At 46.1% G+C, this 21,893-nt stretch overlaps 2 protein-coding genes across 2 annotated transcripts in view; one reads left to right on the top strand and one right to left on the bottom strand.

The window, feature by feature from the left end:
* Positions 1-1,848: 1,848 nt before the first annotated feature.
* SLC31A2 (solute carrier family 31 member 2) lies at positions 1,849-10,352 on the top strand. The gene is made up of 4 exons (XM_017645547.3): positions 1,849-2,001; positions 5,593-5,659; positions 7,679-7,868; positions 8,934-10,352. The coding sequence occupies exons 2-4, from the start codon at positions 5,593-5,595 to the stop codon at positions 9,100-9,102; spliced, it is 426 nt and encodes a 141-aa protein (XP_017501036.2). The 5' UTR covers positions 1,849-2,001; the 3' UTR covers positions 9,103-10,352.
* A 1,950-nt stretch (positions 10,353-12,302) lies between these two features.
* The window catches only part of FKBP15 (FKBP prolyl isomerase family member 15), a 46,296-nt gene continuing 36,705 nt past the window's right edge, over positions 12,303-21,893 (bottom strand). Inside the window, 7 exon segments of the mRNA XM_073225997.1 lie at positions 12,303-12,945; positions 15,223-15,319; positions 16,179-16,846; positions 17,857-17,964; positions 18,502-18,627; positions 19,582-19,734; positions 20,482-20,637. Coding sequence (XP_073082098.1) covers positions 12,868-12,945; positions 15,223-15,319; positions 16,179-16,846; positions 17,857-17,964; positions 18,502-18,627; positions 19,582-19,734; positions 20,482-20,637 — 1,386 coding nt within the window. The 3' untranslated portion in view covers positions 12,303-12,867.

Raw genomic sequence — 21,893 nt, 5'->3', positions numbered from 1 at the left:
AGAACCTCTTGCCATGGACCAAGGCTTGGCTGGTGGTAGTATGATCTTATGAGCTGGGATTGGAACCTAGTTCTCTGCCTGGAGGCCAGAGGAGGGGAGTCTCTGGTGGCTCAGAAAGAAAAGGAACACTTTAGAACTTCAGGACTGTTAGAGCTGTAACACATATGAGGAAGTTAAAACTAAGTGTGAAGGTCATCAGATTGTGCCAAAGCCAACAAAAATAGTCATATGAATAAAGCTGTGCTGCAAATCCTTTGGCCAGATTGTTTGGGGGAGGACAGTGCAAGGGAGCCTGCTTGTCTGAAGGTCAAGCCTTCTTGTTCCTACTTTCCAGGTGAGAGCTAAAGAGGTGAAAACTTACATGTGAATCACCAAATCCCTCCCAAGGTCTTGGGGCCCAGATGCTTCAAGAATATACAATAGCCCCCTCTCTCCCCATTGCCTCTTCCCAGCCTTGCACACTCCAGACAGCAGTGGGCCTCCCTTCCCGACCTCCTGGTGCCCAGGCTGTATTCCTTCTCTGAAACTGCCCCAATCCCTGACTTCCCTCTAACCCCAGCTATTTTCCAGATTGAGGCTTTTAGAAGCTGTATGGCCCTGGGCAAGTGGCTTGACCTTTTGCAGTCAGCTTCCTTTCATAAAATTTAGTCATATGAATAAAGCTGTGCTGCAAATCCTTTGGCCAGATTGTTTGGGGGAGGACAGCGGTGAGTCCGGGCACCACGGAGAGGAGCGGATGCGGGGTGGGGCGGGCCCTCCAGCAGCCGCCCCGGGCATCTGGCGGAGGGCTGGTGGCAGAGTAGGTTGGCAGCACAGTCAACAGCAGAAACAAGGTTGGGGAGGGCACGGGAAGTGGAGCTGGCGGTGGCTTCTGGGTTTTCTTTTGTCCCTTCTGCTGGGGGTCAGTCTGGCTGGATGAGCAGTAATTGTGCACCTGCTGTGGCGCAGCTGAGGGTGGGAGGTTGGGGCACGGTGGCTGAAGATAGATGAGTCCCGGGGTCCCCTGCCCTTTCATAAAACGGAAATATTTGCCACTAATGATGACAATGGCTACCATTTATCAGGCAAGCTCCTACAGTTATAAGCCTTATAACACCCCAGTGGCATAGATTCCATTATTATTTTCATTTGCTTGACGAAGAAACTGAGGCCCAGAGATGTAAAGCCGTTTGCCTGAGGTCCCATATCCAATACTGAGTCAGGATTTGAACTGAGGTCACATTCCAGGCTCAAGTTCAGCTAGTACACTCTCTGGTAAGGTTTTTCCTCCAGCCCCTTTCTTCATAGGATGACTGGCAAAGGGTTACTTAGTATATTTAAATTTTTAATACTGTTAAAAGTCTCTCATCCCCCAGAACCCTCCCCAGCCAAACTGGATGGATAAAATGAACGGACAAAACACAAAAATGGAAATAGCAAAAAAAAAAAAAAAAAAAAAACGTTTACCACCCTGGTAAACAAAGAAATACAAATTAAAATTACAACTCTGTATTGCAAAAAGATTTTTTTAAAAAGAAAAAAGAATGGCTACATTAAGAATGGCTACATAAAGCCTGGGTTTACTTTCTTTAGTTTATTCGTGGTTTGTTGGTATTTTGTCCATAGGATGGACTTTCCAATTTTTAACTTCACATGTGAAGCTTCGCATGGTTCATTAGTAGCAATGAACATTTTAATGATAATTGCAAAGATAAGTCAAGTGCAAAGCAGTAAGAGGCCACACGGAATGCAGGAGACAGCCCCGCGCTGCTTACGACTCTAGCGCCGCAGCGCTGCTCGGCTCGAGACCTGAAGCCCAGCGGGGGGTCGGGGCCGTTGGGTGCGTCCGAGTGGCGTGTCTTGGGGACCACAACTCCCAGGGGCCCGCGCGCACGCCTCGCCCTGACCATGTGACCGCGCGGCTCGGGTCGCAATCGCGGCGGGGGCGGGACGGACTCGCAGCCAGGAGACCAGAGCGAGCAGCAGCGGCCCCGGTGCCCACCCAGCACGCTCTCCTTAGCGGTGAGTCCGGAGGAGCGGACCGAGAGGAGCGGACGCGGGGTGGGGCGGGCCCTCCAGCAGCAGCCCCGGGCATCTGGCAGGGGACTGGTGGCGGAGTAGGTTGGCAGCACTGTCAACAGCAGAAACAAGGTTGGGGAGGGCGCGGGAAGTGGAGCTGGCGGTGGCTTCCCAGTTTTCTTTTGTCCCTCCTGCTGGGGGTCAGTCCGGCTGGACAAGCAGTAATTGTGCACCTGCTGTGGCGCAGCTGAGGGTGGGAGGTTGGGGCGCAGTGGCTGAAGATAGACGAGGCCTGGGGTCCCCTGCCCTAAGCGCGGTGACTCGGGGGCGGTTCCGGGAAGGCTCCCAGGAAAAGGGAAGCCCCGGTGCGTTTCAGCCTGCGGCGCCCACACACCCAGCACCCACACCTCGGGCGGGTCTCTGTCTTGTCAAGCTCCTGGTTTGATGTTTGGGTGGTGGGGGAGGAACCAACCCAGCTACTTTCCATCCTCCTTACACGGGTCAGAAATAGCGTTTCAGGTAAAACTTTCTCGCAGAGTTCACCTAGGCTGGAGAGAATGACAGGTTGCAAGGCTCTTTGGTCCTCCTAGAATTCATATAATTTTCTTTATCCCATGAAGAATGCCACAGAATATGAGGTACAGGAAACCAACAGTTACTCCGTCAAACGCCCATCCCCAGCAACCGCTGTTGTTCTAAAAGGGGAAATAGATGGGGAGCACTTTTGAAAAGTTCCCCTAGCCAGGCAGCTGGCAGGAACAGGGACCTTAATCTTCCCCAAAACTCTGGTTTATAAATGATCTTTTCTCAAAGGTTAAGTAACCCCAAATAAGAAAATTAAAAAGTCCCATGATTGCGCTCTTCAGCTCTGCCCCTCCTTACCCAGGATGGGGCCATGAATAGGCGCAGATAAATTAAACCCAGCTGCAGGAGGCAGATTCATCCTACATGGAGACGCAAGATTAGACCCCAGCCCCTTGTTTATCTGACCACAGACCCTTTAATTGAAAACTGCAGCCCCAAGTCAGGTTGTGCTGATCTGAATCTTTTTCTCCAGTGAAAAGGCAAGAGTAGGTGAGTCTTTGTCCTTTGCGCTGCTCTCTCCCCAGTGAGGTGGAACCAGACACTGGGTGTGGGCACTTCCAGCTTGGAACATACTGGACTGTCTTCCCCTGGCTGCCTCCTGTTCCTCCTGCCTCTGAAGAGATCCTAGACACCAGGCTAGGCGTCCCCAGGGGGCTTCGTCTCCAGCACCCCCCAGGAGGCCTTCCCTGTGCCTTCCTCTCATTGACTACATACACGCTGTTGGCCCTATTGTAATGATTATTCTCTCCTCTCCCCGACTAGATGGCTAGCTCCCTGAGGGCCAAGGAATTGTTTCATTCATCTCTGTAGCTCCAGCATCTGCACCCCTGGCACAACAAAAGTAAATGTCTGCTGCTTGAATAAATTTACTGTGTTGTGGGTGTTTGGGTCTACAGCAAAAGCTGTTTGGGGCTCCTAAGATAGCTGACCCAGGCCCAGGGGTGACAGAATGAACCTAGTTAGGAAACCTGTCTGGTTAATTAGCCACTGAGGACATTCCAGTCATGCCAAGTGCTCTATCCAGTGAACACAGAGAAGGGGGCATGGTGCAACACTCCCTCCACTCCCACTGCGGAGATGGTGCTAGAGGCTGAAGTTGAATGAGTGGTACTCCAGTGTAAAGGAGTTTCACGGGATTATTTGTACCCATTTATTTTTGCATTATGTTTTGTGAACATTTTGCCTGTCAACGAATGTTCATTTTAAAACCTTAACAAACAATATCTCTGGGTAGTAAGATTCAAAATGATTTTTACTTTCTTTTTTATCCTGTTTCAGCTTTTTATATTGAGCAAGTACCGTTTTCCTATTAGGGGAATAAGAAGCTATTTTTATTTTTAAATTCCTCAACATACTTTTTAAATGACTGCCTGGGTTTTCATTTTCTTGTTATGAGGTCTTGGACAAATCCCTTCCCCTCCCGGGACTCATTTTCCCTATCTGGAAATGGGATGGGGCTAGAGAGCAGCCAGAGCTGGACCAGATCAGTGTTTTTCACACTGAGTTTCAGTAGAGCTGAGACCTCTCTCCCCACTTCACCCAGAGTCCTGTGTTTTATATGGTGGAGTTACAAGATTTTATTTGCAGTGTTCCCTGGCAAAAAAAAAGTTGAAAACTAGAGGACTGAAAATGCACTGAGTAAACAAGTAAGGCTTAGGATGTAAGGTGCAGGCATGGTGACTGTAATTAATAATACTGTACTGTATATTTGAAAGATGCTAAGAGAGTAGATCTTAAGATCCTCATCACAAGAAAAAGAATGTGTAACTGTGTGTGGTGATGGATGGTCACTAGACATATTGTGGTGATTATTTCACAATAGGTGGGTAGATTGAATCATGATGTTGTACATCTGAAACTAATACAACATTATGTGTCCGTTATCTCAGTAAAAAAATAAATTCTCTGAGAATACTTCCTGCTCTGCCTTTTGAGGATTCTAATACTTGTATTAGAAGGCAAAGCCTTCCACTACCCGATCCCAGCTCAGCCAGGACCTCCTTCGCTGTGTGGGCGCAGACAGTGTTTGCAGAGCTGCTTCCGGGGCTGAGGAGGTCTTAGCAAGTTTACCTGGTGACCTTCCCTGAGAGAGTGAACGGACTGATCTGGCTGGCTTTAATCTTGCCAAGCAGTCATTAAGCCTGCTGTGGGCATTTAGAATCACCATCCAGTCCCTATCCTGACCTTGGCAGTCAAGAGGCAGCATGGTGGTCTGGAATGCACAGGGCTTTGGTATCCAACTAGACCCAGGTTTGAATCCCAGCTCTGCCAACTTACTAGCTTTTTGACCTTCAGCAAAATTACTGTTTCTGAGCCTCATTTCCCCAATTTTCCTTCCTGTGAGATGAGCCTGACTGTCTCTGTCACACAGAAGACTGTTGTGAAATGAGATAATACATGAAAAGCCCTTGATGCCACTCTGAACACAGGATGGACCAGGTGCTCTTTAAAAAGGATGTTCAGACATTGCCATTGCTTCTACTTTCATTCTTTCCAGAAGGCTGTGAGCTCATTGAGGGCAGAGAATTTTGTCTTTGTCCATAATGCTGGGCACAGCATATGTTTAGGGCATGAGTGAACAGATGTGGTAGAATGGAGACCGCTGCCCCTGCGTTCTTCCATGACAAACACAGCTGGAGCAGAATGGCTGGGGTCTGGGGTAAGGGAGGCACTCATTCTTCAGTCTTGTGCTTGGCACAGAGGGGACAGCTCAGCGTGGCCTGGGAATACTGTGACCTGGTTGGCTCAGTAATGATGGGCACCCTGACACCTCACTTCCACCTGGAGCAAGGCCAGCTCAATTACAGCTCTGCTGCCGCCACTGAGGGACCTCAGGCAAGTCCTGCCCTGTCTGGCCTCAGTTGGCCCTGATGACCAGTAATGGCTCTTCTAGCACTTACATCCAGTGACCCCATTTTTCTGGACTTTTAGAGGAGGCTGCTGGAGAGCACTAGGGACCATGACTACTGTTGCCTGAAGCCCCTTGATGCAGATCCCCTTCTCTTTCAGATGCATTTCATCTTCTCAGATGAGGTGGTGCTGTTGTTTGATTTCTGGAATGTCCACAGTCCTGCAGGTAAGCATTGGGAAGCCCAGGCTTGTAGCCTGGGGAGTCATAGCTCCAGGCAATGGAGAACCTGGTTTCTCTTTATTATGCCCTCTGTGGACATGACTGAGCCTGACTCTTCTTGTATAAACATTGAGAACTTTGCATTTTTAATTCCATTGCAGCCAGTGCCCTTCAGTTTGCAAAAAGCTCCATTATCTCACTAATGCTCAGAATGGCCAAGAGAGAGATTTGGGATGCAGCTCCCCCTTCTATTACAAGGGATGGAACTGAAGAAAGGGGAAAAGACTCATCAAGGGTCACACAGCAAGTAAGCCAGAACTAGATCAAGGCCTCCCCTCCCCTCATCCAGAGTTCTCTGCCCAACATCAGCTCAGAAGCCCAGAGCAGCTCCTCCATCTTTGGACCTCAAATAAGACACCAGTTTGGAAGAGAAATATTCCTTTGACTTGAAAAGCAGTTAGGTACTAATTCATGATGGAGTTGTATTTACACTTAAATAATTGCATCTTAAAAATAAACTGGCAATGGAAATAACCCAAATGCTCGTCACTGCAGGTGCTGATCGTATAAATTATGGTCATCCCTCCAATGGGCCACCATTCTAGTAATCAGTCTATTGCAGAGTAAACCTGGTGGCTTAAAACAGCAGTAGTCATTTTATTATTCTTAAGGTTCTGAGTCGACTTGGCTCAGCCAAGCAGTCCTTCTTCAATGTGTCTCAAGCAGATATAGTCAGACAGTGGCTGCAACTGTAGTCATCTTGAAGATTTCCTCACTCATGTCTGCTGGTTGATGCTGGTGGTTACCTAGGACTTCAGCAGGGTTGTTGACTTAACGCCTACATGTGGTGTCTCCTGTGGCCTGGGTTTCCTTGTGGCAAGGTGCCTGGGCTCCAAAAAGCAAATGAGTGTCCTAAGAGAACAAGGTGGAAGTGCAGGGGATTTTTAAGGCCTACCCTTGGAAGTCTTGCTTCCACTTTTATTGGTTGAAGCAGACACAAAGGTCATCTCAGTTAAAGAAGAGGGAACATGGACCCCTCCACTTGATGGCAGGATGTTGACATTGTAAGAACAGCATGTGACATGGAATAGTGAGGTGGCCATATTTGGAAAATATAATCTATCACAGATACTGTGAAGCCACAGAAACAAGGTAGATTTGTGTGAACTAAGAGGAATCCATATACAAGGTGCAGTTGGATGACAACGAGAAGAGGGAGAAGAGTATATGCACAGATAGGATGCTGTCTTTTAGACAAGTAAAGATTTATCTATGCACTGAGTATCCTTGGGAAGCTATACAGGAAATTGCTAACAGAAGTTGCTCTGGGGAGAACTGGGGCTTTGAGAGACTGGGCTGGGAAGAAGACTTATTTTTCACTCTATGCTCTTCTGCATGGTTTGAATGTATACCATGTTCAAGGAATTACCTATAATTTTATATTTTTAAAAAAGTATATTTTGCAGATGATTTCCGCCTGGGAGCTCAATAAAATACTATAGTCGGACCATTTATTATTCCCTCCACTTGTAAAATAGAAGTAGCAATTAGCAGTTAATTTTACACAGCAGCTCTAGTAAACACTCAGTTTTCTTTAAAATAACATTGGTTTTTCCCGCTCTTACAGAAGTATTATATACAGAGAAACTTTGTAAAGTTAAGTGAGAAGAAAATAAAAGCCTCCTGTATCCTAATTGGCTGAGATAATTTTGACTCCTTTGCTGTCTCTCCTTCCTTCCGGGCTTTTCTGTGTTCATACGTGTAAATAGGACCTTGCTGTGCATGCTCTCCTAAGTAGAAGTCAGGACAGAGATTTGGGCCTGCAGGAGCACCTTTGGGTGATGGTGTATGGCTTCTTTACCCTTAGACCCTAGCCCAGTGGAGGTGAGGAAGATGTGAGAGGTAGCTGGACAGAAGGGATGGGCAGAGGTGTTCTGGCACCTGTACCAGGTTCTAGGGGAAGCTGCCGGCAGGGGAGCAGGGCTTGCCTGGCCAGGTCTCTGCAACTCAGCTTCCCTTTGACAGGTATGGCCCTTTCGGTGTTGGTGGTCCTGCTCTTGGCTGTGTTGTACGAAAGCATCAAGGTTGGCAAAGCCAAGCTGCTCCACCAGGCTCTGGTGAGCATGGCCCTCCCCACCAGCCTGCAGCTCGCTGAAGAGACAGACGAGAACTCCTCAGGCTCAGACTTACCCCCCGTCAGCAGAAACCATGTCAGGTAACAGGGGCTGGGGGTGGAAATGGGCAGAGTACTTGCATTCACCCTGAGAGGTAGGCTGGGCCCAGAGGCCATTAGCCCCACCTTACAAAAAAGGAAATTGATGCCCAGGGAAGGACCAGGGGTTGCCAAAGCGCTCCCCCTTATCAGTGAGATGAACTAGAGCTTAGCTCCTGATGCCCAGACTGGAGCCTCTCTGCTGAGAGCCACTCAGGAGGCTCAGATCTGCAGAGCTCTGGGGCAGACCTCAGGCTGGCAACAGGGCTGTCCACCTAGCCCTCCCTCCAAACCTCAGCAGGTTTCTTTAGGTCACTAAGGCTTCCAAACCCAGATGGGATCTGCAGCTGTCCCTACACAAATGGTTAAGGATTGCCATCGGCAATGTGTCCAACCAAGTGGGAGAGCACGCTCTTCTCTCCTCTCCTCTGCTTTCTTCCCATTCGGATAGAGCAGCCAAGTGGACTCCCACTCCTGCCCTCTCTCCAGATCCAGCTGTGCTTAATGAGCCTGCCTGCTCATTACATGGGCATCTCAAATATTCACCAACACCCTGCAAGGGAGGTATTCTTATTCTTGTTTTACTGATGAGGAAATTTAAGCTCAGAAGAAACTAAGACATTTGTGCTGAGCCATAGTTAAGTGGCAGAGCTAGGAACTGACCTGTCACCTAAGACCAGGCTCTTTCCATTGTTAATACTGCCTGCCACAGTAGATTCTGAGAAAAAAAAAAAAATCTGCCTTACTGACAACTTTGTATTATCCCTTATCAGACATAATAGATTTTATACCTCGTTTTCCTTTTTTGCCAAGGGTGCCAGGAAACTCAGAGCTAAATGTGGTAAAAAGTGATTATCCTAATCATCTTGTACAAGTCCCTCTCCCCTCTCTATCAGTAGTTTCTGATAGATCTCTTTAAAAGGAATTCTCCCCTGGGTTAAGCATACAAATTACACATAAACTGGTCCTATAACTCAGTTGCTCTTTCTACTTCCTGACACCAGGAAGTAGGAAGGTCCTAGCTTCTAGCCTGTTACAAACATTAACTTGGCTTTCCTTTTTATCTAGGTGGTTTTTGTGTCACTTCGGCCAGTCTCTAATCCATGTTGCTCAGGTGGTCATCGGCTACTTCATGATGCTGGCTGTAATGTCCTACAACACCTGGATTTTCTTGGGTGTGGTCCTGGGCTCGGCTGTGGGCTACTACCTTGCCTACCCACTTCTCGGCATGGTTTAGTTGTTGAGGGCTGTGCAGGCACTGATGGCTGGAGAGAGCTGGGGCCCCCTCTTCCAGATGTTGAACTTCCAGCCCCATGTCTCCATTTTTTCTGATGGCTGTTCCTCACCTTGCACCTGGTTCCTGGAAACTTTCAGCTGAAGCCAGCACTTACTCCCCTGGAGCTCACAGGCCACTGCAGCTACCTCTCCTCAGCCTACTGGCATAGGACCCAGGCGTGGTCTCTTTGTGCCTGAAGAAGGCTGCTGTGACCAGAGAGAGAATGGACACACCAGAACCTGGGGGCAAGGTTCCGGAGCCCATGATGACTATCTGTAACCCAAAACTCAAGAATTTCCAAAGATCTTCAAGATAGAGAGATGGGTTCTGGGTGATGAAGGGCTTGGAGCCTGGATACCATCTGCTCCCTTGATTTGTGCCTTACCTAGAGGAGCATCTTCCATTGGACTGTCTGACCTCTTCTGTCTTTGGGAGACAGAGACCAAACTGGCTCCTTTTTCTCACTTTTCTACCTTTGGAATATGGAAAGATCATCTCCTCTATCGATCGTGGTGACATACTAAGATTTTTTTCATTTTTCCCATTGAACTCCTGGTTGGCAATTTTGCACATTAATACAAAATTTTTAATGCAATGATTTTATAATGAAGGATGGCAACATCTGCTGAAACCTGTTTCCCTTTCTTGTGGGGAGAGTGACAGCAGATTAAAGTCAGGGAAGCAGGACTGTTCTAAGGGCTCCTGATTTTCCCTCTGGCTAGAGCAAGCGCCTCCCTTGAAAGGTACTGCCTGTAGGAAGAAGACACTCCCATGGCTTTAGGTGTCTGGGGTGCTCTTCAGGGCCTTAATACCCCCTCTTCTCTGATCCTTCTTTTACACATAACAGATAACTGCGTGGAATAACATTCAAAACATTCTGTTACTTATTGCTCACCTGTAATGATCTGGTGGGGAAACATGATTCATTCACTTAAAATACTGAGTAAGCCATGGGACGGAGGTACTGCCTGAAGATGCAATAAGCAGTCAAACCAAAGCATTATGTTTGTAGAATCAGGTGGGACTCTCCAGATACTTGACCTTCTTCGCTTTATAAAAGAAAAGGACATGAGAGACCCAGGAGAAAAAAATCACTGCTGTCTACTGTAATGTCTATGCCCAAGTACCTCATGGGCTGGGTGGAAGATGGTCTTAAGCTTTGGGAATTAAAAAAGAAATGCCTTTTAATAAATATATATTTTTAAACAGTCTGTGACCATTCTTGTGCTTCTCATTCAAACAGCAAATACACATAACCCCTGTAACAACTGCCAAGAGCCAAGAGGGACGTGGAGCTGGTAGCATTGGCTGTAGGGCTGTTCAAGGCTTAAGGCTGTCCATCTGCTACAAAGAGGACAACTCCACACTCAGGGAAACCCAGGCCTAAATGCTGTGCCCTCAGGCAGATGCTCCAGTGCCAGCCTCGTCCAGTCCTTCTTTTAGCCAGGTAACAAATACTGATTGGGTGCCTGCCATGGGAAAAAGAACTGGCTGCCACCCAGACTGTAAACACCCTATTGGCACTATTAGCACCTTCTCTCCCTGAGGGCAGGAGCAAAACTGTATCAAAGCCACTTCTTGATTTGAACAGAAAACATGGTATGTGGCACCTTTGGTAATGACCGGTGCATTCTCCCCACATAAGCAGGCAAGTGGAATGCTGCTCTGTGTAATGACAGAAGATTTTCTATGTCCAGGGCAGTCTTGCTGATGGAGCCTCGTGCCTCCATTTATACATCCTGACAGGCTCAGGCTCCCTCCCGTTCGCCACTGCGGAGATGAGCATCTCCATGGCTGATCAGCAACCTCTTCCCATTGCGATATGGTCTCCCTAAATGTGATCATGCATTTGAGGCTTTTAAAGCATAGAGGGCTTTAAAAAAATCTATGCTCCAGAGACACTGATTATACAGTCAGACTAAGGAGGCATTTCAACATTCTTCAGAGCCAGGTTACAAAAGCTTGTATTTTCTCTATTTGAAGTTTTTTTAAACAAATGCCTACATAGTGCTTTTATGTGCCAGGCAGTGTTCTAAGCACTTCACAATATTAGCTCATGTAATCCTCAGAACTTGTACAAACTATTTCTGTCCTTGTTTTAAGAGATGAGGAAGCTGAGGCACAGGGAAGTTTGAATAGTCAGCCAGCTAGTAAGTGGCAGAACCAGGCAGCCTGGGCCCAAGTCTGCCCGTCAGTTAAGTGGAGAGGGGAGGCTGAGAGAGTAACTGCCTAAGACCACAGCACCCAGTGGACCAAGGGGGTGAATGCACATAGTGGAGACCAAAAACACCTGTGCTCTGCATAATTTACCCTAACAGAGCAGAGTTCTGTTTCAGGAGGTCTGCACTGGGGCCCAGGAATCCAATGGCCAGGATCTAAATTGTTTTGCTGCTTACTAATTATGTAACCATGGACAAATGACCTCTCTAAGCCTCAGTCTCTCCTCTGTAAAATGGGGAATACAGTGTCTTCTGCAAGGTTTGCTGGAGATGAGACAGTCTGTAAAGTGCTCAACAACAGTGCCTATTTGTTAAATAACAAAGTTCAGTAAATGGTAATTCTTACTGACTCCTTGTTCCACATATGCGAGACAGGCTCAAAGCTGTCATAACAAAGGATGTCAGGCCACATTGGAATGGAATTAGGTTATCATATAAATATTTTAAATTGGAACGTTTTTATTTAAATTATCCTGCTTTTTGAGAAACGGTTACATGGTCTTTGGAAGATCCTGGAATGAGTAAAATGACCTCAAATATTTTCTCACTACTGTCCTCTGCATTAGTACTGGCCCTGAAGTTCAGAAGCTGATCTCAAAATGAAAAATCAACCTGTCAGGTGCCACTATGGACAACAGTGGAATGTAGGGACCCTCATATCTTCTCTGCATGGCTTCCTAGGGTAGAGGACCAGGCCTGCAGGAGCAAGTGGATGACAGGACTGGTCCTCAGATAACCATGATGCTCTGAGACTTAATGTGGCTCTGATGAGCTGGGACAACAAAGTGGTAACTTTCTCTGAAACCTAAGAATTCCAGGATTAGGTTCCAAAGGGCATGTCACAATGCTTTTGTGTGGGCTAACCAACTCAGATCCGCACAACTCCTGACCCTGGAATCCCTTAGAACCAAATTCAGCTTCTCCCCAAAAGCTTCAGTCAAATTTCATTGCAGATATTTATTTGTTTTATTAATTTCAAATATCCACTCACCTCCTGTATCAGATTTAAGGCAGAGAAAAGATACATGTCCCAAGACTGCAAGCAGCTCTGTTAACCACACCAAGGTTTACATGGTATAATCCGCCCTTGGTTCTACCAGGAGACCTTACCCCAGCTGACAGGTCTTGCTGCGGGGGCACAGTGGGGCACTGGGGGGCAGATCAGTCTGCGAGTTAGTGAAGAGACTAAAAAGAGTCTTGGAAGAGGGCAAGACCCTTGCAGGTGACTGGCTGGAGGGGAACCAACAATCCCTCCCTCCAAATGGGACTCTGAGGCAGGACCACAGTGGGCTTCTGACAACCCCAGCATTCTGAAGACAGGCTCACACTCCTCTTCACCCTGCCAGGCAGGGGGCCCACGAGTTCGCTACTTCAGAGACCTGAACTGCTGGCCTCAGAATGCTCACGTTCACCACACCCTGTGGCTCATCTAGACCCAGGGCTGGCTGTGCAAAATTATGCTTAGGGAAGGGTCACTGGAGAACCTTTGCAACAGCTTCCTGGGTCTTCATCCCAGCCAGTCAATGTCATCATCATCGTCATCATCTCCAAAAAGGGGTGTTGGGGGTGGGTGTCCCTTCATGCTCTGACAAAACAGGAAAGAGCAGTCAGTCCTCACCTGTCCCCACACCAGGTGGACTTCCTGCCTGTGGAAGGTCAAGTGAGCCAACATGTTCCTGGCTCCAGGTTGGAAAGGAGGTTGTTGGTTGGGATTTTACTGAAAGGACTCACCCTGAGGCCAGCAAACCAGGCTTCCAGATAAAGCTGAGACAAACAGGCAGAGAAGGGAGACAGTCTTTCAACACAGAAACAAGATGACCAACTTTGGCTAATTTTGTGATTTGCTTGTGAAACACATGTATTGATTTGACATGTTACCTCTCATGCAGTAACTTAAACATTCGTGTGGGACAAGAAGGGGAGAGATGGGACTAGGAGAAAGACAGAGTGGTAGAGCAGCCCTCGGGGATGAAAGAGGATATAGGAAGATGAAGGGAGGGGGGCAAGAACACAGTCACATTTGAAAAAACATCACAGCTTAAGGTGGCCTGTCTGGCTCTGGATGTGGCCCTACCGGCAGAGAGAAAGTCAAATTTAGAGGCTTGGCCACATTACGAAGTGGAGCATCCCAAGAAATGAAGAAAGCCCACAGAAAGGGCCACAGCCTCCCACACTGCTGGTCTCTCTTCCCTGGCTGCATCCACCCGGGTAGGAGAATAAGGGGAGCTGATGTCCACAGAGGAAACTCTCCTCCATTTTTCATGAATTGAGCTCCTGGTCTTTTTCCTTTTTCTTCTGGATTGACAGGGAACAGGTCTCAAGAGGGTAGCAGGGACTGATGCTGGAGATAGACCTGCACCAAGTATTCTCTGCCGAGGTACTGTGTGCTCTGGGGAGCCACTCTGGCCCAGCAGCAGTCTTCACCGGGCCAGCCGAAGGGAAAGCAGCACGATGTGGTCAGAGGTCCCTGAGCTAATGACATCTTTACCAGCAACTAGCAGACCTGACACCTCTCTGGGCATCAATCAAGTGACCTCTAAACTCTGACAGGATAGGATTTTAAAATGTGGCTCACTGCTTCTGTTTTTTTTTCTGGTTTAAGTCCTGGCTCTACATTCACTGGTTATATAACCTTGCACGTGTTATTTAACCTTTTTGGCCTCAGTCCTCTTTTCCATAAAATGAGACAAAAGTGCCTACTTCATTGGATTAGTAGAGAATTAAATGAGAATGTCTGTGAAGTAGTATTCAGGGTATCCAAGAAACAGAAGTTAACTTGATGGTATCACTATTAATACCAATAATATAATACTAATCAAAACATTCCAACTATACTTTGGACAGTCACTTGGGATACTTAATTTTTTTTTTTAAGTGCAGAATTCTCAAATAAAAACTTAATTCTTGCAAAGAAAGACTCCTATGATAGAAGGAACTGGTGCACTTTCCCCAAAGGAACACAGGCCAGAGGGGAGGGTTCTAGTATACGAGCCAGATTCTGGCTCTGTCAGCCACTTTCCCAAGGCTTTGGCAAGAGGCAAAATGTGCTCTGGTTGACACCTATAGGGCTGTGCCCCCATTCACCTCCTAGACTGCCCCTGGGACAGACTGAGCCTGAAGCTCATCTGTGTTCTCCATACACATTTCATACTCCAGTGAAATGTTCTAATGACCACCAAGAACGCTTGAACTTAGCACAATGAGGACAGGAGAAGCAAGAACAGGGGGGCAAATCCAGGCTCCATTGACAACTCATCCCCCTGGCCTTCACCTGGAGCTCTGTAAAGTGAGGCTATGCTCTAAGTACCTAACACATTTTCTGCAGGGATGCGGTGATGACAAAACAAGGCCTCATGTTGGAAAGCAGGCTGAAGAAACAAAATGCTCAGAAACAGGAGGTACTAGTAGGAGTCTGGGGCTTTCGGCCTAGCTCTGCCAGGAACTCATCTTGTGGCTTTGGGTAAATCATCCTCCCGAGCCTCAGCCTCTTTGTGAATAGGGATATCAGGACAGAAGGTCTTCCAAACCCTTTCCAGTTCTAAACTATAAACAGTATCCTCCACACTTGAGGAAACCTGAGATCTTAGCATACTAATGGAGACTAAGCAGCCCAACTTTCTTCACTTAAAGTAGAAATTCTTCCTGCAGGGACAGCAATCGTGGTCCTTTTTCAAGAATGAAGGGGTATCTGACCATGGCCACTGTGCTTACAGAGCTGCCCTCTCCCAGCCCCACGCCTACTCCCACACGCCCCGCACACAGAGCCCAGGGAGCGGGCCACCCACAGCCTCCAATTCTGAGCCAGTGCGGAGGGGCCCCACGTGGGGGAGTGAGGACCTCGCAGTGCCTGGGATTTCCTTACCACCTCGTCTTCATCTTCCTCCTCAGCCTGTGCTTTGGGCCTTGGAACTTTAAGAGCTGCCCTTTTAAAGAGTTCATTGTCATCATCCCCAGAAAGTCTGAAGGGAAAAAAGAGAAAATCCTGTCACTGAAATGTTGCTGCTCCTGCTCAAGGCCACAGTGCCCACAGGCTCTGGAGTAAGAATCAACAGCTGTGGCAGTCATCCAGGAATCCCTCCCCTCTCCACACTGGCCCCTAGCTCTCGTAATTCCTTCCATCACTTGCAGCCTGAGTGATCTTTTAAAACGACTAGGACTAATAATCATACCAATAATCAGATCATGTGATTTTCCTGCTTGAATTCCTTTAATAGTTTCTCACTGAACTTAAAGTCCAAACTTCTAACAGTGACACAAAAAATTACATGACTTGGCCCCTAGTTAGTTTTCCAACTCAGCTTAACACTATTCTCCTCCTACATACTGTGCCTTCTTTTGGTTCCTTGATTGTGTCATGTCTCTTCTTACCACAGGGCCTTTGCATGTGATATTCTTGTTTTCTGCAATCTCTTCCTCCAATTCTTCACATGGAAGACTCCTTTCCCTTCCTCAGGTCTCGGCTTAAACAATACCTTCTCAGAATCTTTTTCTAACTGCTCTATCTAAAGCAGAATAACTCTCCCTTTATTCTCTATTATATACCCTGTGTTTTTTTTTAAGCACTTATCACACTTTAAAAATATATAAATATTTGTCTCCTACTAGGCTGTAAGCTGAATTCAGGAACCAAATCCACCTTGCCTACTGCAGAGCCTTTTTCATAGTAGGTATTACTGAATAACTACATGAATGAATGAATCAGTGAACAAATAAGTGAATCAGTCAGTCAGTCTCTGAGGATGAGTTGTGAGCCCTGGAAAAACCAGAGACTACTTCTACATGCAGCCACCTGTACCTGAAAACCCGTTCGGGACATACCTGGAGTGCTGAGAACAGTGGTTAGGGCCCGGTGCTGCTTCTACAGCAGGAGAACCTGCCTCTGTGCTGCCCGGCTCCTCGGGGGGAACAGCAGAGCCAGTGATATCCTCATCTTTCTTGAGCTCTGCAGGCTCAGGCTGTCCTGGAGTTTCAGGGCCTAAGTCCAGTGGGTCCCCCTTCTTGGGGTCTGAAGCCAGGGACAGTCTCGTGGCACTTTCTTGCTCTCCAACACAGGCATCTTTCAATGGACTGGCAGTAAGTGTCTCCTCACACCCAGAGTCCCCAGGGGCAGGACCCGGAGGCTTGGGAGGAATTGAAGTTGGGGGGCCCAGAGCTCTCTGGGAGGGGATGTAAGCCAGTTCGGGTGGGAGGGAATCGTCTTTTATCTCCAAGAGCACCTCTGCTGCCGAGGGCTCCCCTTCCCTTTCCTGCACATCCTCCTGGGAACTGGGCGGGGCCTGAGGAGGCAGCGGGACAGCTTCCCGGCCCACCCGCTCTGATGGCAGCATGGCGGACTCCCTGCGCAGGGGTGGGTGAGACAGTCCAGAGCCCGCCGAGACCGACTGCTCCTGGGGAGCTTGCCGAGGTCGCTCTGCCTCTTCCTCCTCTTCGCTGCTGCTCTCTCCCTTCTCTCGCTCAGGATGGTTTAAAAGCTCAAGAGTTACCAGCTGTTCAAAAGCCAAGGAGGAGAGGGTCACTAAGAGGGAAACAGCAGGCACTGCTAGCTCTTCAATCCTTATTAACATAACTGTCTAGTTCAAATGACGTCGCTTCTTATCTGCCCACTAAGAGTCCTTGCAGGCATCCTAATTATTAAGGAAGTCTTATTTTATTTTATTTTATTTTATTTATTTATTGATTGATTGATTGATTTTTTTGAGAGGGCATCTCTCATATTTATTGATCAAATGGTTGTTAACAACAATAAAATTCTGTATAGGGGGGTCAATGCTCACTCATTAATCCATCTCAAGCCTAATTCTCGTCAGTCTCCAATCTTCTGAAGCATAACGAACAAGTTCTTAGATGGTGAACGAATTCTTACATAGTGAATAAGTTCTTACATGGTGAACAGTGCAAGGGCAGTCATCACAGAAACTTTCGGTTTGATCACGCATTATGAGCTATAAACAATCAGGTCAAGTATGAATATTCGTTTGATTTTTATACTTGATTTATATGTGGATCCCACATTTCTCCCTTTATTATTATTATTATTATTTTTAATAAAATGCTGAAGTGGTAGGTAGATGCGAGATAAAGTTAGAAAACATAGTTTAGTGTTGTAAGAGAGCAATTGTAGATGATCAGGTGTGTGCCTGTAGACTATGTGCTAATCCGAGCTAGACAAGGGCAATAAAACATCCACGGATGCAGAAGCTTTCTCTCAAAACAGGGTGGGGTGAGGTTCTAAGCTTCACCACTATTGTTCCCCGATTTCTCACCTGATGGCCCCCCTGCGACTGTGCCTGTCTTAGGTTGTTCCTCCCTTGAGGAATCTTACCCGTCTCTGGCTAACCAGTCATCTTCCGGGGCCATACAGGGAAATGTAAAGTTGGTAAGTGAGAGAGAAGCCATATTGTTTGAAAAGGAAGTCTTATTTTTATCCATGATCCCTTAGACAGTACTTAAGCACTATGATACCCATTTCAACAAAACAATCAAGAGCTGATTGTACCTTGATAGTATTCATGATGGTTCCCAGAATGGTCCTGCCATTGTAAAATTCCTCTAGCTCAAACTCTCCCCGCAAGGACTGGAACACCTGGTTCATGATCTTCTTTATCTGTGTGAACACATGAGAGGAAAACAGTATCAAAATGTATGCTTCCAAAATCAAGTGATTAAGGGATGCATGTAAATTCCAGAGAGGGGCTTGGAAGGCTCAAGGAAGCCCTCTCAGAACTCTACAGCAGGACACAGCTGGTCATGAACGGAGACGCTGAAAGCTGTCACTGTGGAAAGGACAATGTTAGGTAACGAGCAGCACCCGATGCAAGGGCTATGAAGAACAAGTAAGCTGCGATATGTGTGCTGAGAACTGCTTAAAGCATTTACTGATGCCTCCCTGCTACCATGACCCCCACTAGTGCTGCCAGGGGCTACAATTTAGAGGTGCTTCCCATATCTGTCAAATAGGGCTATTTGGGATTTGCCACCAAAGTGCTAAGTAAAAATTAATCTTTTGGAACCTAAGTCAGACATGAGGTATATGTTAAAGTTAGAAAAAAAGCTGTCAACACAACAAATTGGTTGTGCTGATATGTATATTCAATCTTTTTTATGTAACATGGTTTGCTGCTGCTTTGAAATACCAGCTCACCTTCTCTGAGGGGTCAGTAGCAGTGGCTTCCATCCCAGGCTCCTGGGCTGTATTCTTCTCCAGGTCCTTGCTGTGCTGTTCATTTTGCTCTTTCAAGGCTGTGACTTGGGCCTGGAGAGCTAAACACTGCAAAAACGAACAGACTGTGGCTGTGGCCTCAGAAACTTGGGCTACCAGGCGAAAGTCAGGAAGCCCAGGAGGAAGAGAACCATCTCTAAGCAACAAGCATTAATCTCAACCCAGATCTGCTGGTGTCCACCCCACCCCCTCTGCCCCAGACCTGCAGACTCAGAGCATTTCACTTCCCATTACTCAGTCTCAACTTACAACTTCAGCTCCTCTTTCCCAACATTGTCACTTGCCTTGTTCCTAATCCAGAATATAGTGAAAAAAGGGGGTCACATATGAACACTGGATATTAGAGGCAACCTTCAATTCACCTACAAGATTGCCTTCATCATCTCTGAGTCAAAGATTTTCAACTGGACACTTTAAGAAACGAAGTCCCACATATGGGGACATTCATGTCATGGCCCTAAACTATCTCCATCTCCTCTCTTGTTTTCATGCCAAATGACCCCACCACATACATGCTCCATCCCACCTCAGTGTCCTTGACAAGGATGCTCTGCCGCCTTCCCCACCTTACCACAGTGACTTGTTCTTCCTGGCTCTGCTCCCCTAGGCACTGCCTCTTCTGGGCCTTACTGCACTTAATGCTCATCTTTGTTTCTCTCTAGCTCCCTTTCTTCCTGTGAGATTCTTGAGGGCAGAGTTCTTTGTAAGCCCTTCCCCAACATGGCGTCTGGAACACAACTGGTCCTCAGTAAGTGTTTGCTTAATAAATGAAGAAACAAGTAATAAAGGAAAACATGTTCCAGAACACTAGTGTTGCTCTTCTTTTTCTAGGTCACTGAACCTGTCATTCTAGGTAAGTATGTAAAAGATGACTGATTAACTGGAATGTTGAAAAGTATATTAATACTTTTTAGATTAAAAAAGGTCTACAAGACTCAAGCAACCTGTTTACCTCAAATTAACTGGGCTGCCTAACCTGTCTGGCCCAGGGAAAACACCTACCTTTTCCTGAAGCTGGAGGAGCTTCTGCTGGCTGGCGTCTCTCTGTGCACACACCTCCTGGTACTGTTGCCGGTGCTCATCCTTGGTGGAGGCCAACAGATGCTCACATTTTGCTTCCCATTGGGTCTGTAGCTCAGCCTGTACTACAGACAGCTGCCGAGAGAAAGTAATCACCATTATCCTGGTGGGTCCAGATGCATTCAGGGAAGTCCATTTTTCATAAGGCAAACAGAATAAGCTAACAGCCCAGATTTAATAGAGAAATGACTGTTCAAAAGACCTTGATTATTTTAAAAGTAAATGTACTTTTTAATGTAGGAGGATGTCGTTGGTTCTCAGGACTCCAAAAGGTACACCAACCAGATAAAGATGAGACTACATAGACAGGTGCCTAGAAGGCGGGGCCGTAATGTGATCTTATTTCTCAGGATCATACTACCAGGCTCTAAACTTCATAGGTTCAAAAGAAACTGATTTTTGTCATAGTTCCCAGTGAGAGCACCAATTCATTCAATGATTAAACAGACATTGGAATATGAGTTTATGAACTTATAAGGAGAAAGGTCCCTATCAAATGGGCTACAGATCCAGCTGCGTCTTGGATGGTATCTGGTGGTTGAGGACTTTGGCCTTATCGTGGTTGGAATTTTTTAATGAAGACTTTTTTTCATGTTTATTTATGTAATTAAATTTCACTAAGCTTTTAAAGAAAGGAATGAGCATTGTTTATTTGATTCCCAGCTCTTCTGTATGTGTCTGGATTGCCATCTTCCGCTTTTCTCCCAAGTCAGAGCATCAACTATGAGAAACGTCACCCTAAAGGATGAGGAAGAAACTAGAAGCTTTTCTGAAACCTTCATGTCTTCCTGTTATTTCCAAAGTGCTTCAGTTTCCCATTACCTGCTCTGCAGCTGCTTGGTCTGTGGACACCCGAGCCTTTTTCAAGAGTTGTCGAAGTGAGTCCATTTCCTCCTGGTATGACTTGCGAATTTCATCTATCTCCTCCTCAGCCTGACAGCGCTCCTGAGCCGACTTCTTTTTCCTTTCTGAGAGGTTCTTAGGAACAAGAGAACCACCATCAGCTCTCGCTCTTTGACCGAGGATAAATGGTCATGGTGGTGATGGCAGTGATGGTGGTTATTCACCTCATTAGGTACCTACTTTGTTTCTGGAAACAATTCATTTTTAGTTTAATTTTCCCTACACATTTAACATTCTTGGCTACTGGGTGAGAAAAACTGTGACAAGAAAAAGGAAAACAAGAAGAGTTTTGTCCATCATTTTATTAAAAGATGGGAAACATCTTAACAGTGGTGAGAGCACACGGAAGTGGACACCTTCACATCCTCCTGGTAGGAATATAAGTAGGTATACTCTCTTTAGATGGCAATTCAGCAGTGCTGTGAAGACTTTCAAAATACCCAGAAATTCCACAAATTCAAACTCATCTTAAAGAAGCAATAAATCATATTCACAAAGACTATGTGTTACCTGGATGGTCACTGAAGTAGTATACATAACAATGAAAAACTGAAAACAACCAAGACAGCAGAAGAAACTGGGTTAAAAAAAAAGACCCTGATAAAATTATAGAATAAACTGAAAATGCAAACCAAGATTTATCCTCTGAAAAGGCAGTCGATCAAAGAGCTTTTATTGGAAAGTTTTACTGAAACCTCAAAAGTAGTTTGTCCTTTTCATATTTAAACTATTCCTGAAACACAAAAAGACAGAAATGTCCCTATTTTGTTCCATGGGGCTAGTATTACCCTGATGTTAAAATTTAAACACAATAAAAACACATATAAAGTTGAAAAAGAGTAACCTAGAAAAATATTTGTAACATCTGTGACAAAGAATTAATACCCTTAATAGTGTTTACAAATCAAGTATTACAATAGGAAAGAGGGCAAAGAACATTAAAAGGAACATTCACAGAACTACAGACATTAAATATGAAAGCTATAACTACTAACAAAAATACGTATTAAAATAAGATGTTTATAGAAACAGAAAACCTGATATATGCAGAGCTGGAAAAAGTATGGAGAAATGGGCTTGCATACACAGTCCTGGAACATAAGCTGGCACACTCTGAGGATAATCTGGCAACATTTATTTTAAAAATTTAGATGTATAGCATTTTTTTCTGATCCAGCAATTCTAATTCAAGCATTATATTTTATGGAAATGCTTACAAGAATTTGCAAAAATAGTTATATAGTACAAGGATGTCCATAGCAGTGATGCTTAAAATAGTGAAAAAATACAGACATAAATATCCATCAGTGGGTGGATAAATTATGGTCTAG

The sequence above is a fragment of the Manis javanica genome, chromosome 2 (assembly GCF_040802235.1).
Source record: "Manis javanica isolate MJ-LG chromosome 2, MJ_LKY, whole genome shotgun sequence".
Classification (NCBI taxonomy): Eukaryota; Metazoa; Chordata; class Mammalia; order Pholidota; family Manidae; genus Manis; species Manis javanica.
The sequence above is the reverse complement of the archived record's forward strand: the minus strand, read 5'-3'. Positions and strand labels throughout refer to the sequence as shown.

Excerpts from the sequence above, each read along its gene's own strand:
- SLC31A2 (XM_017645547.3), top strand. The coding sequence starts at position 5,593 with ATGCATTTCATCTTCTCAGATGAGGTGGTGCTGTTGTTTGATTTCTGG. Across the intron at positions 5,660-7,678 it reads GAATGTCCACAGTCCTGCAG|GTATGGCCCTTTCGGTGTTG; the intron begins GTAAGCATTGGG and ends TCCCTTTGACAG. Across the intron at positions 7,869-8,933 it reads GTCAGCAGAAACCATGTCAG|GTGGTTTTTGTGTCACTTCG; the intron begins GTAACAGGGGCT and ends CTTTTTATCTAG.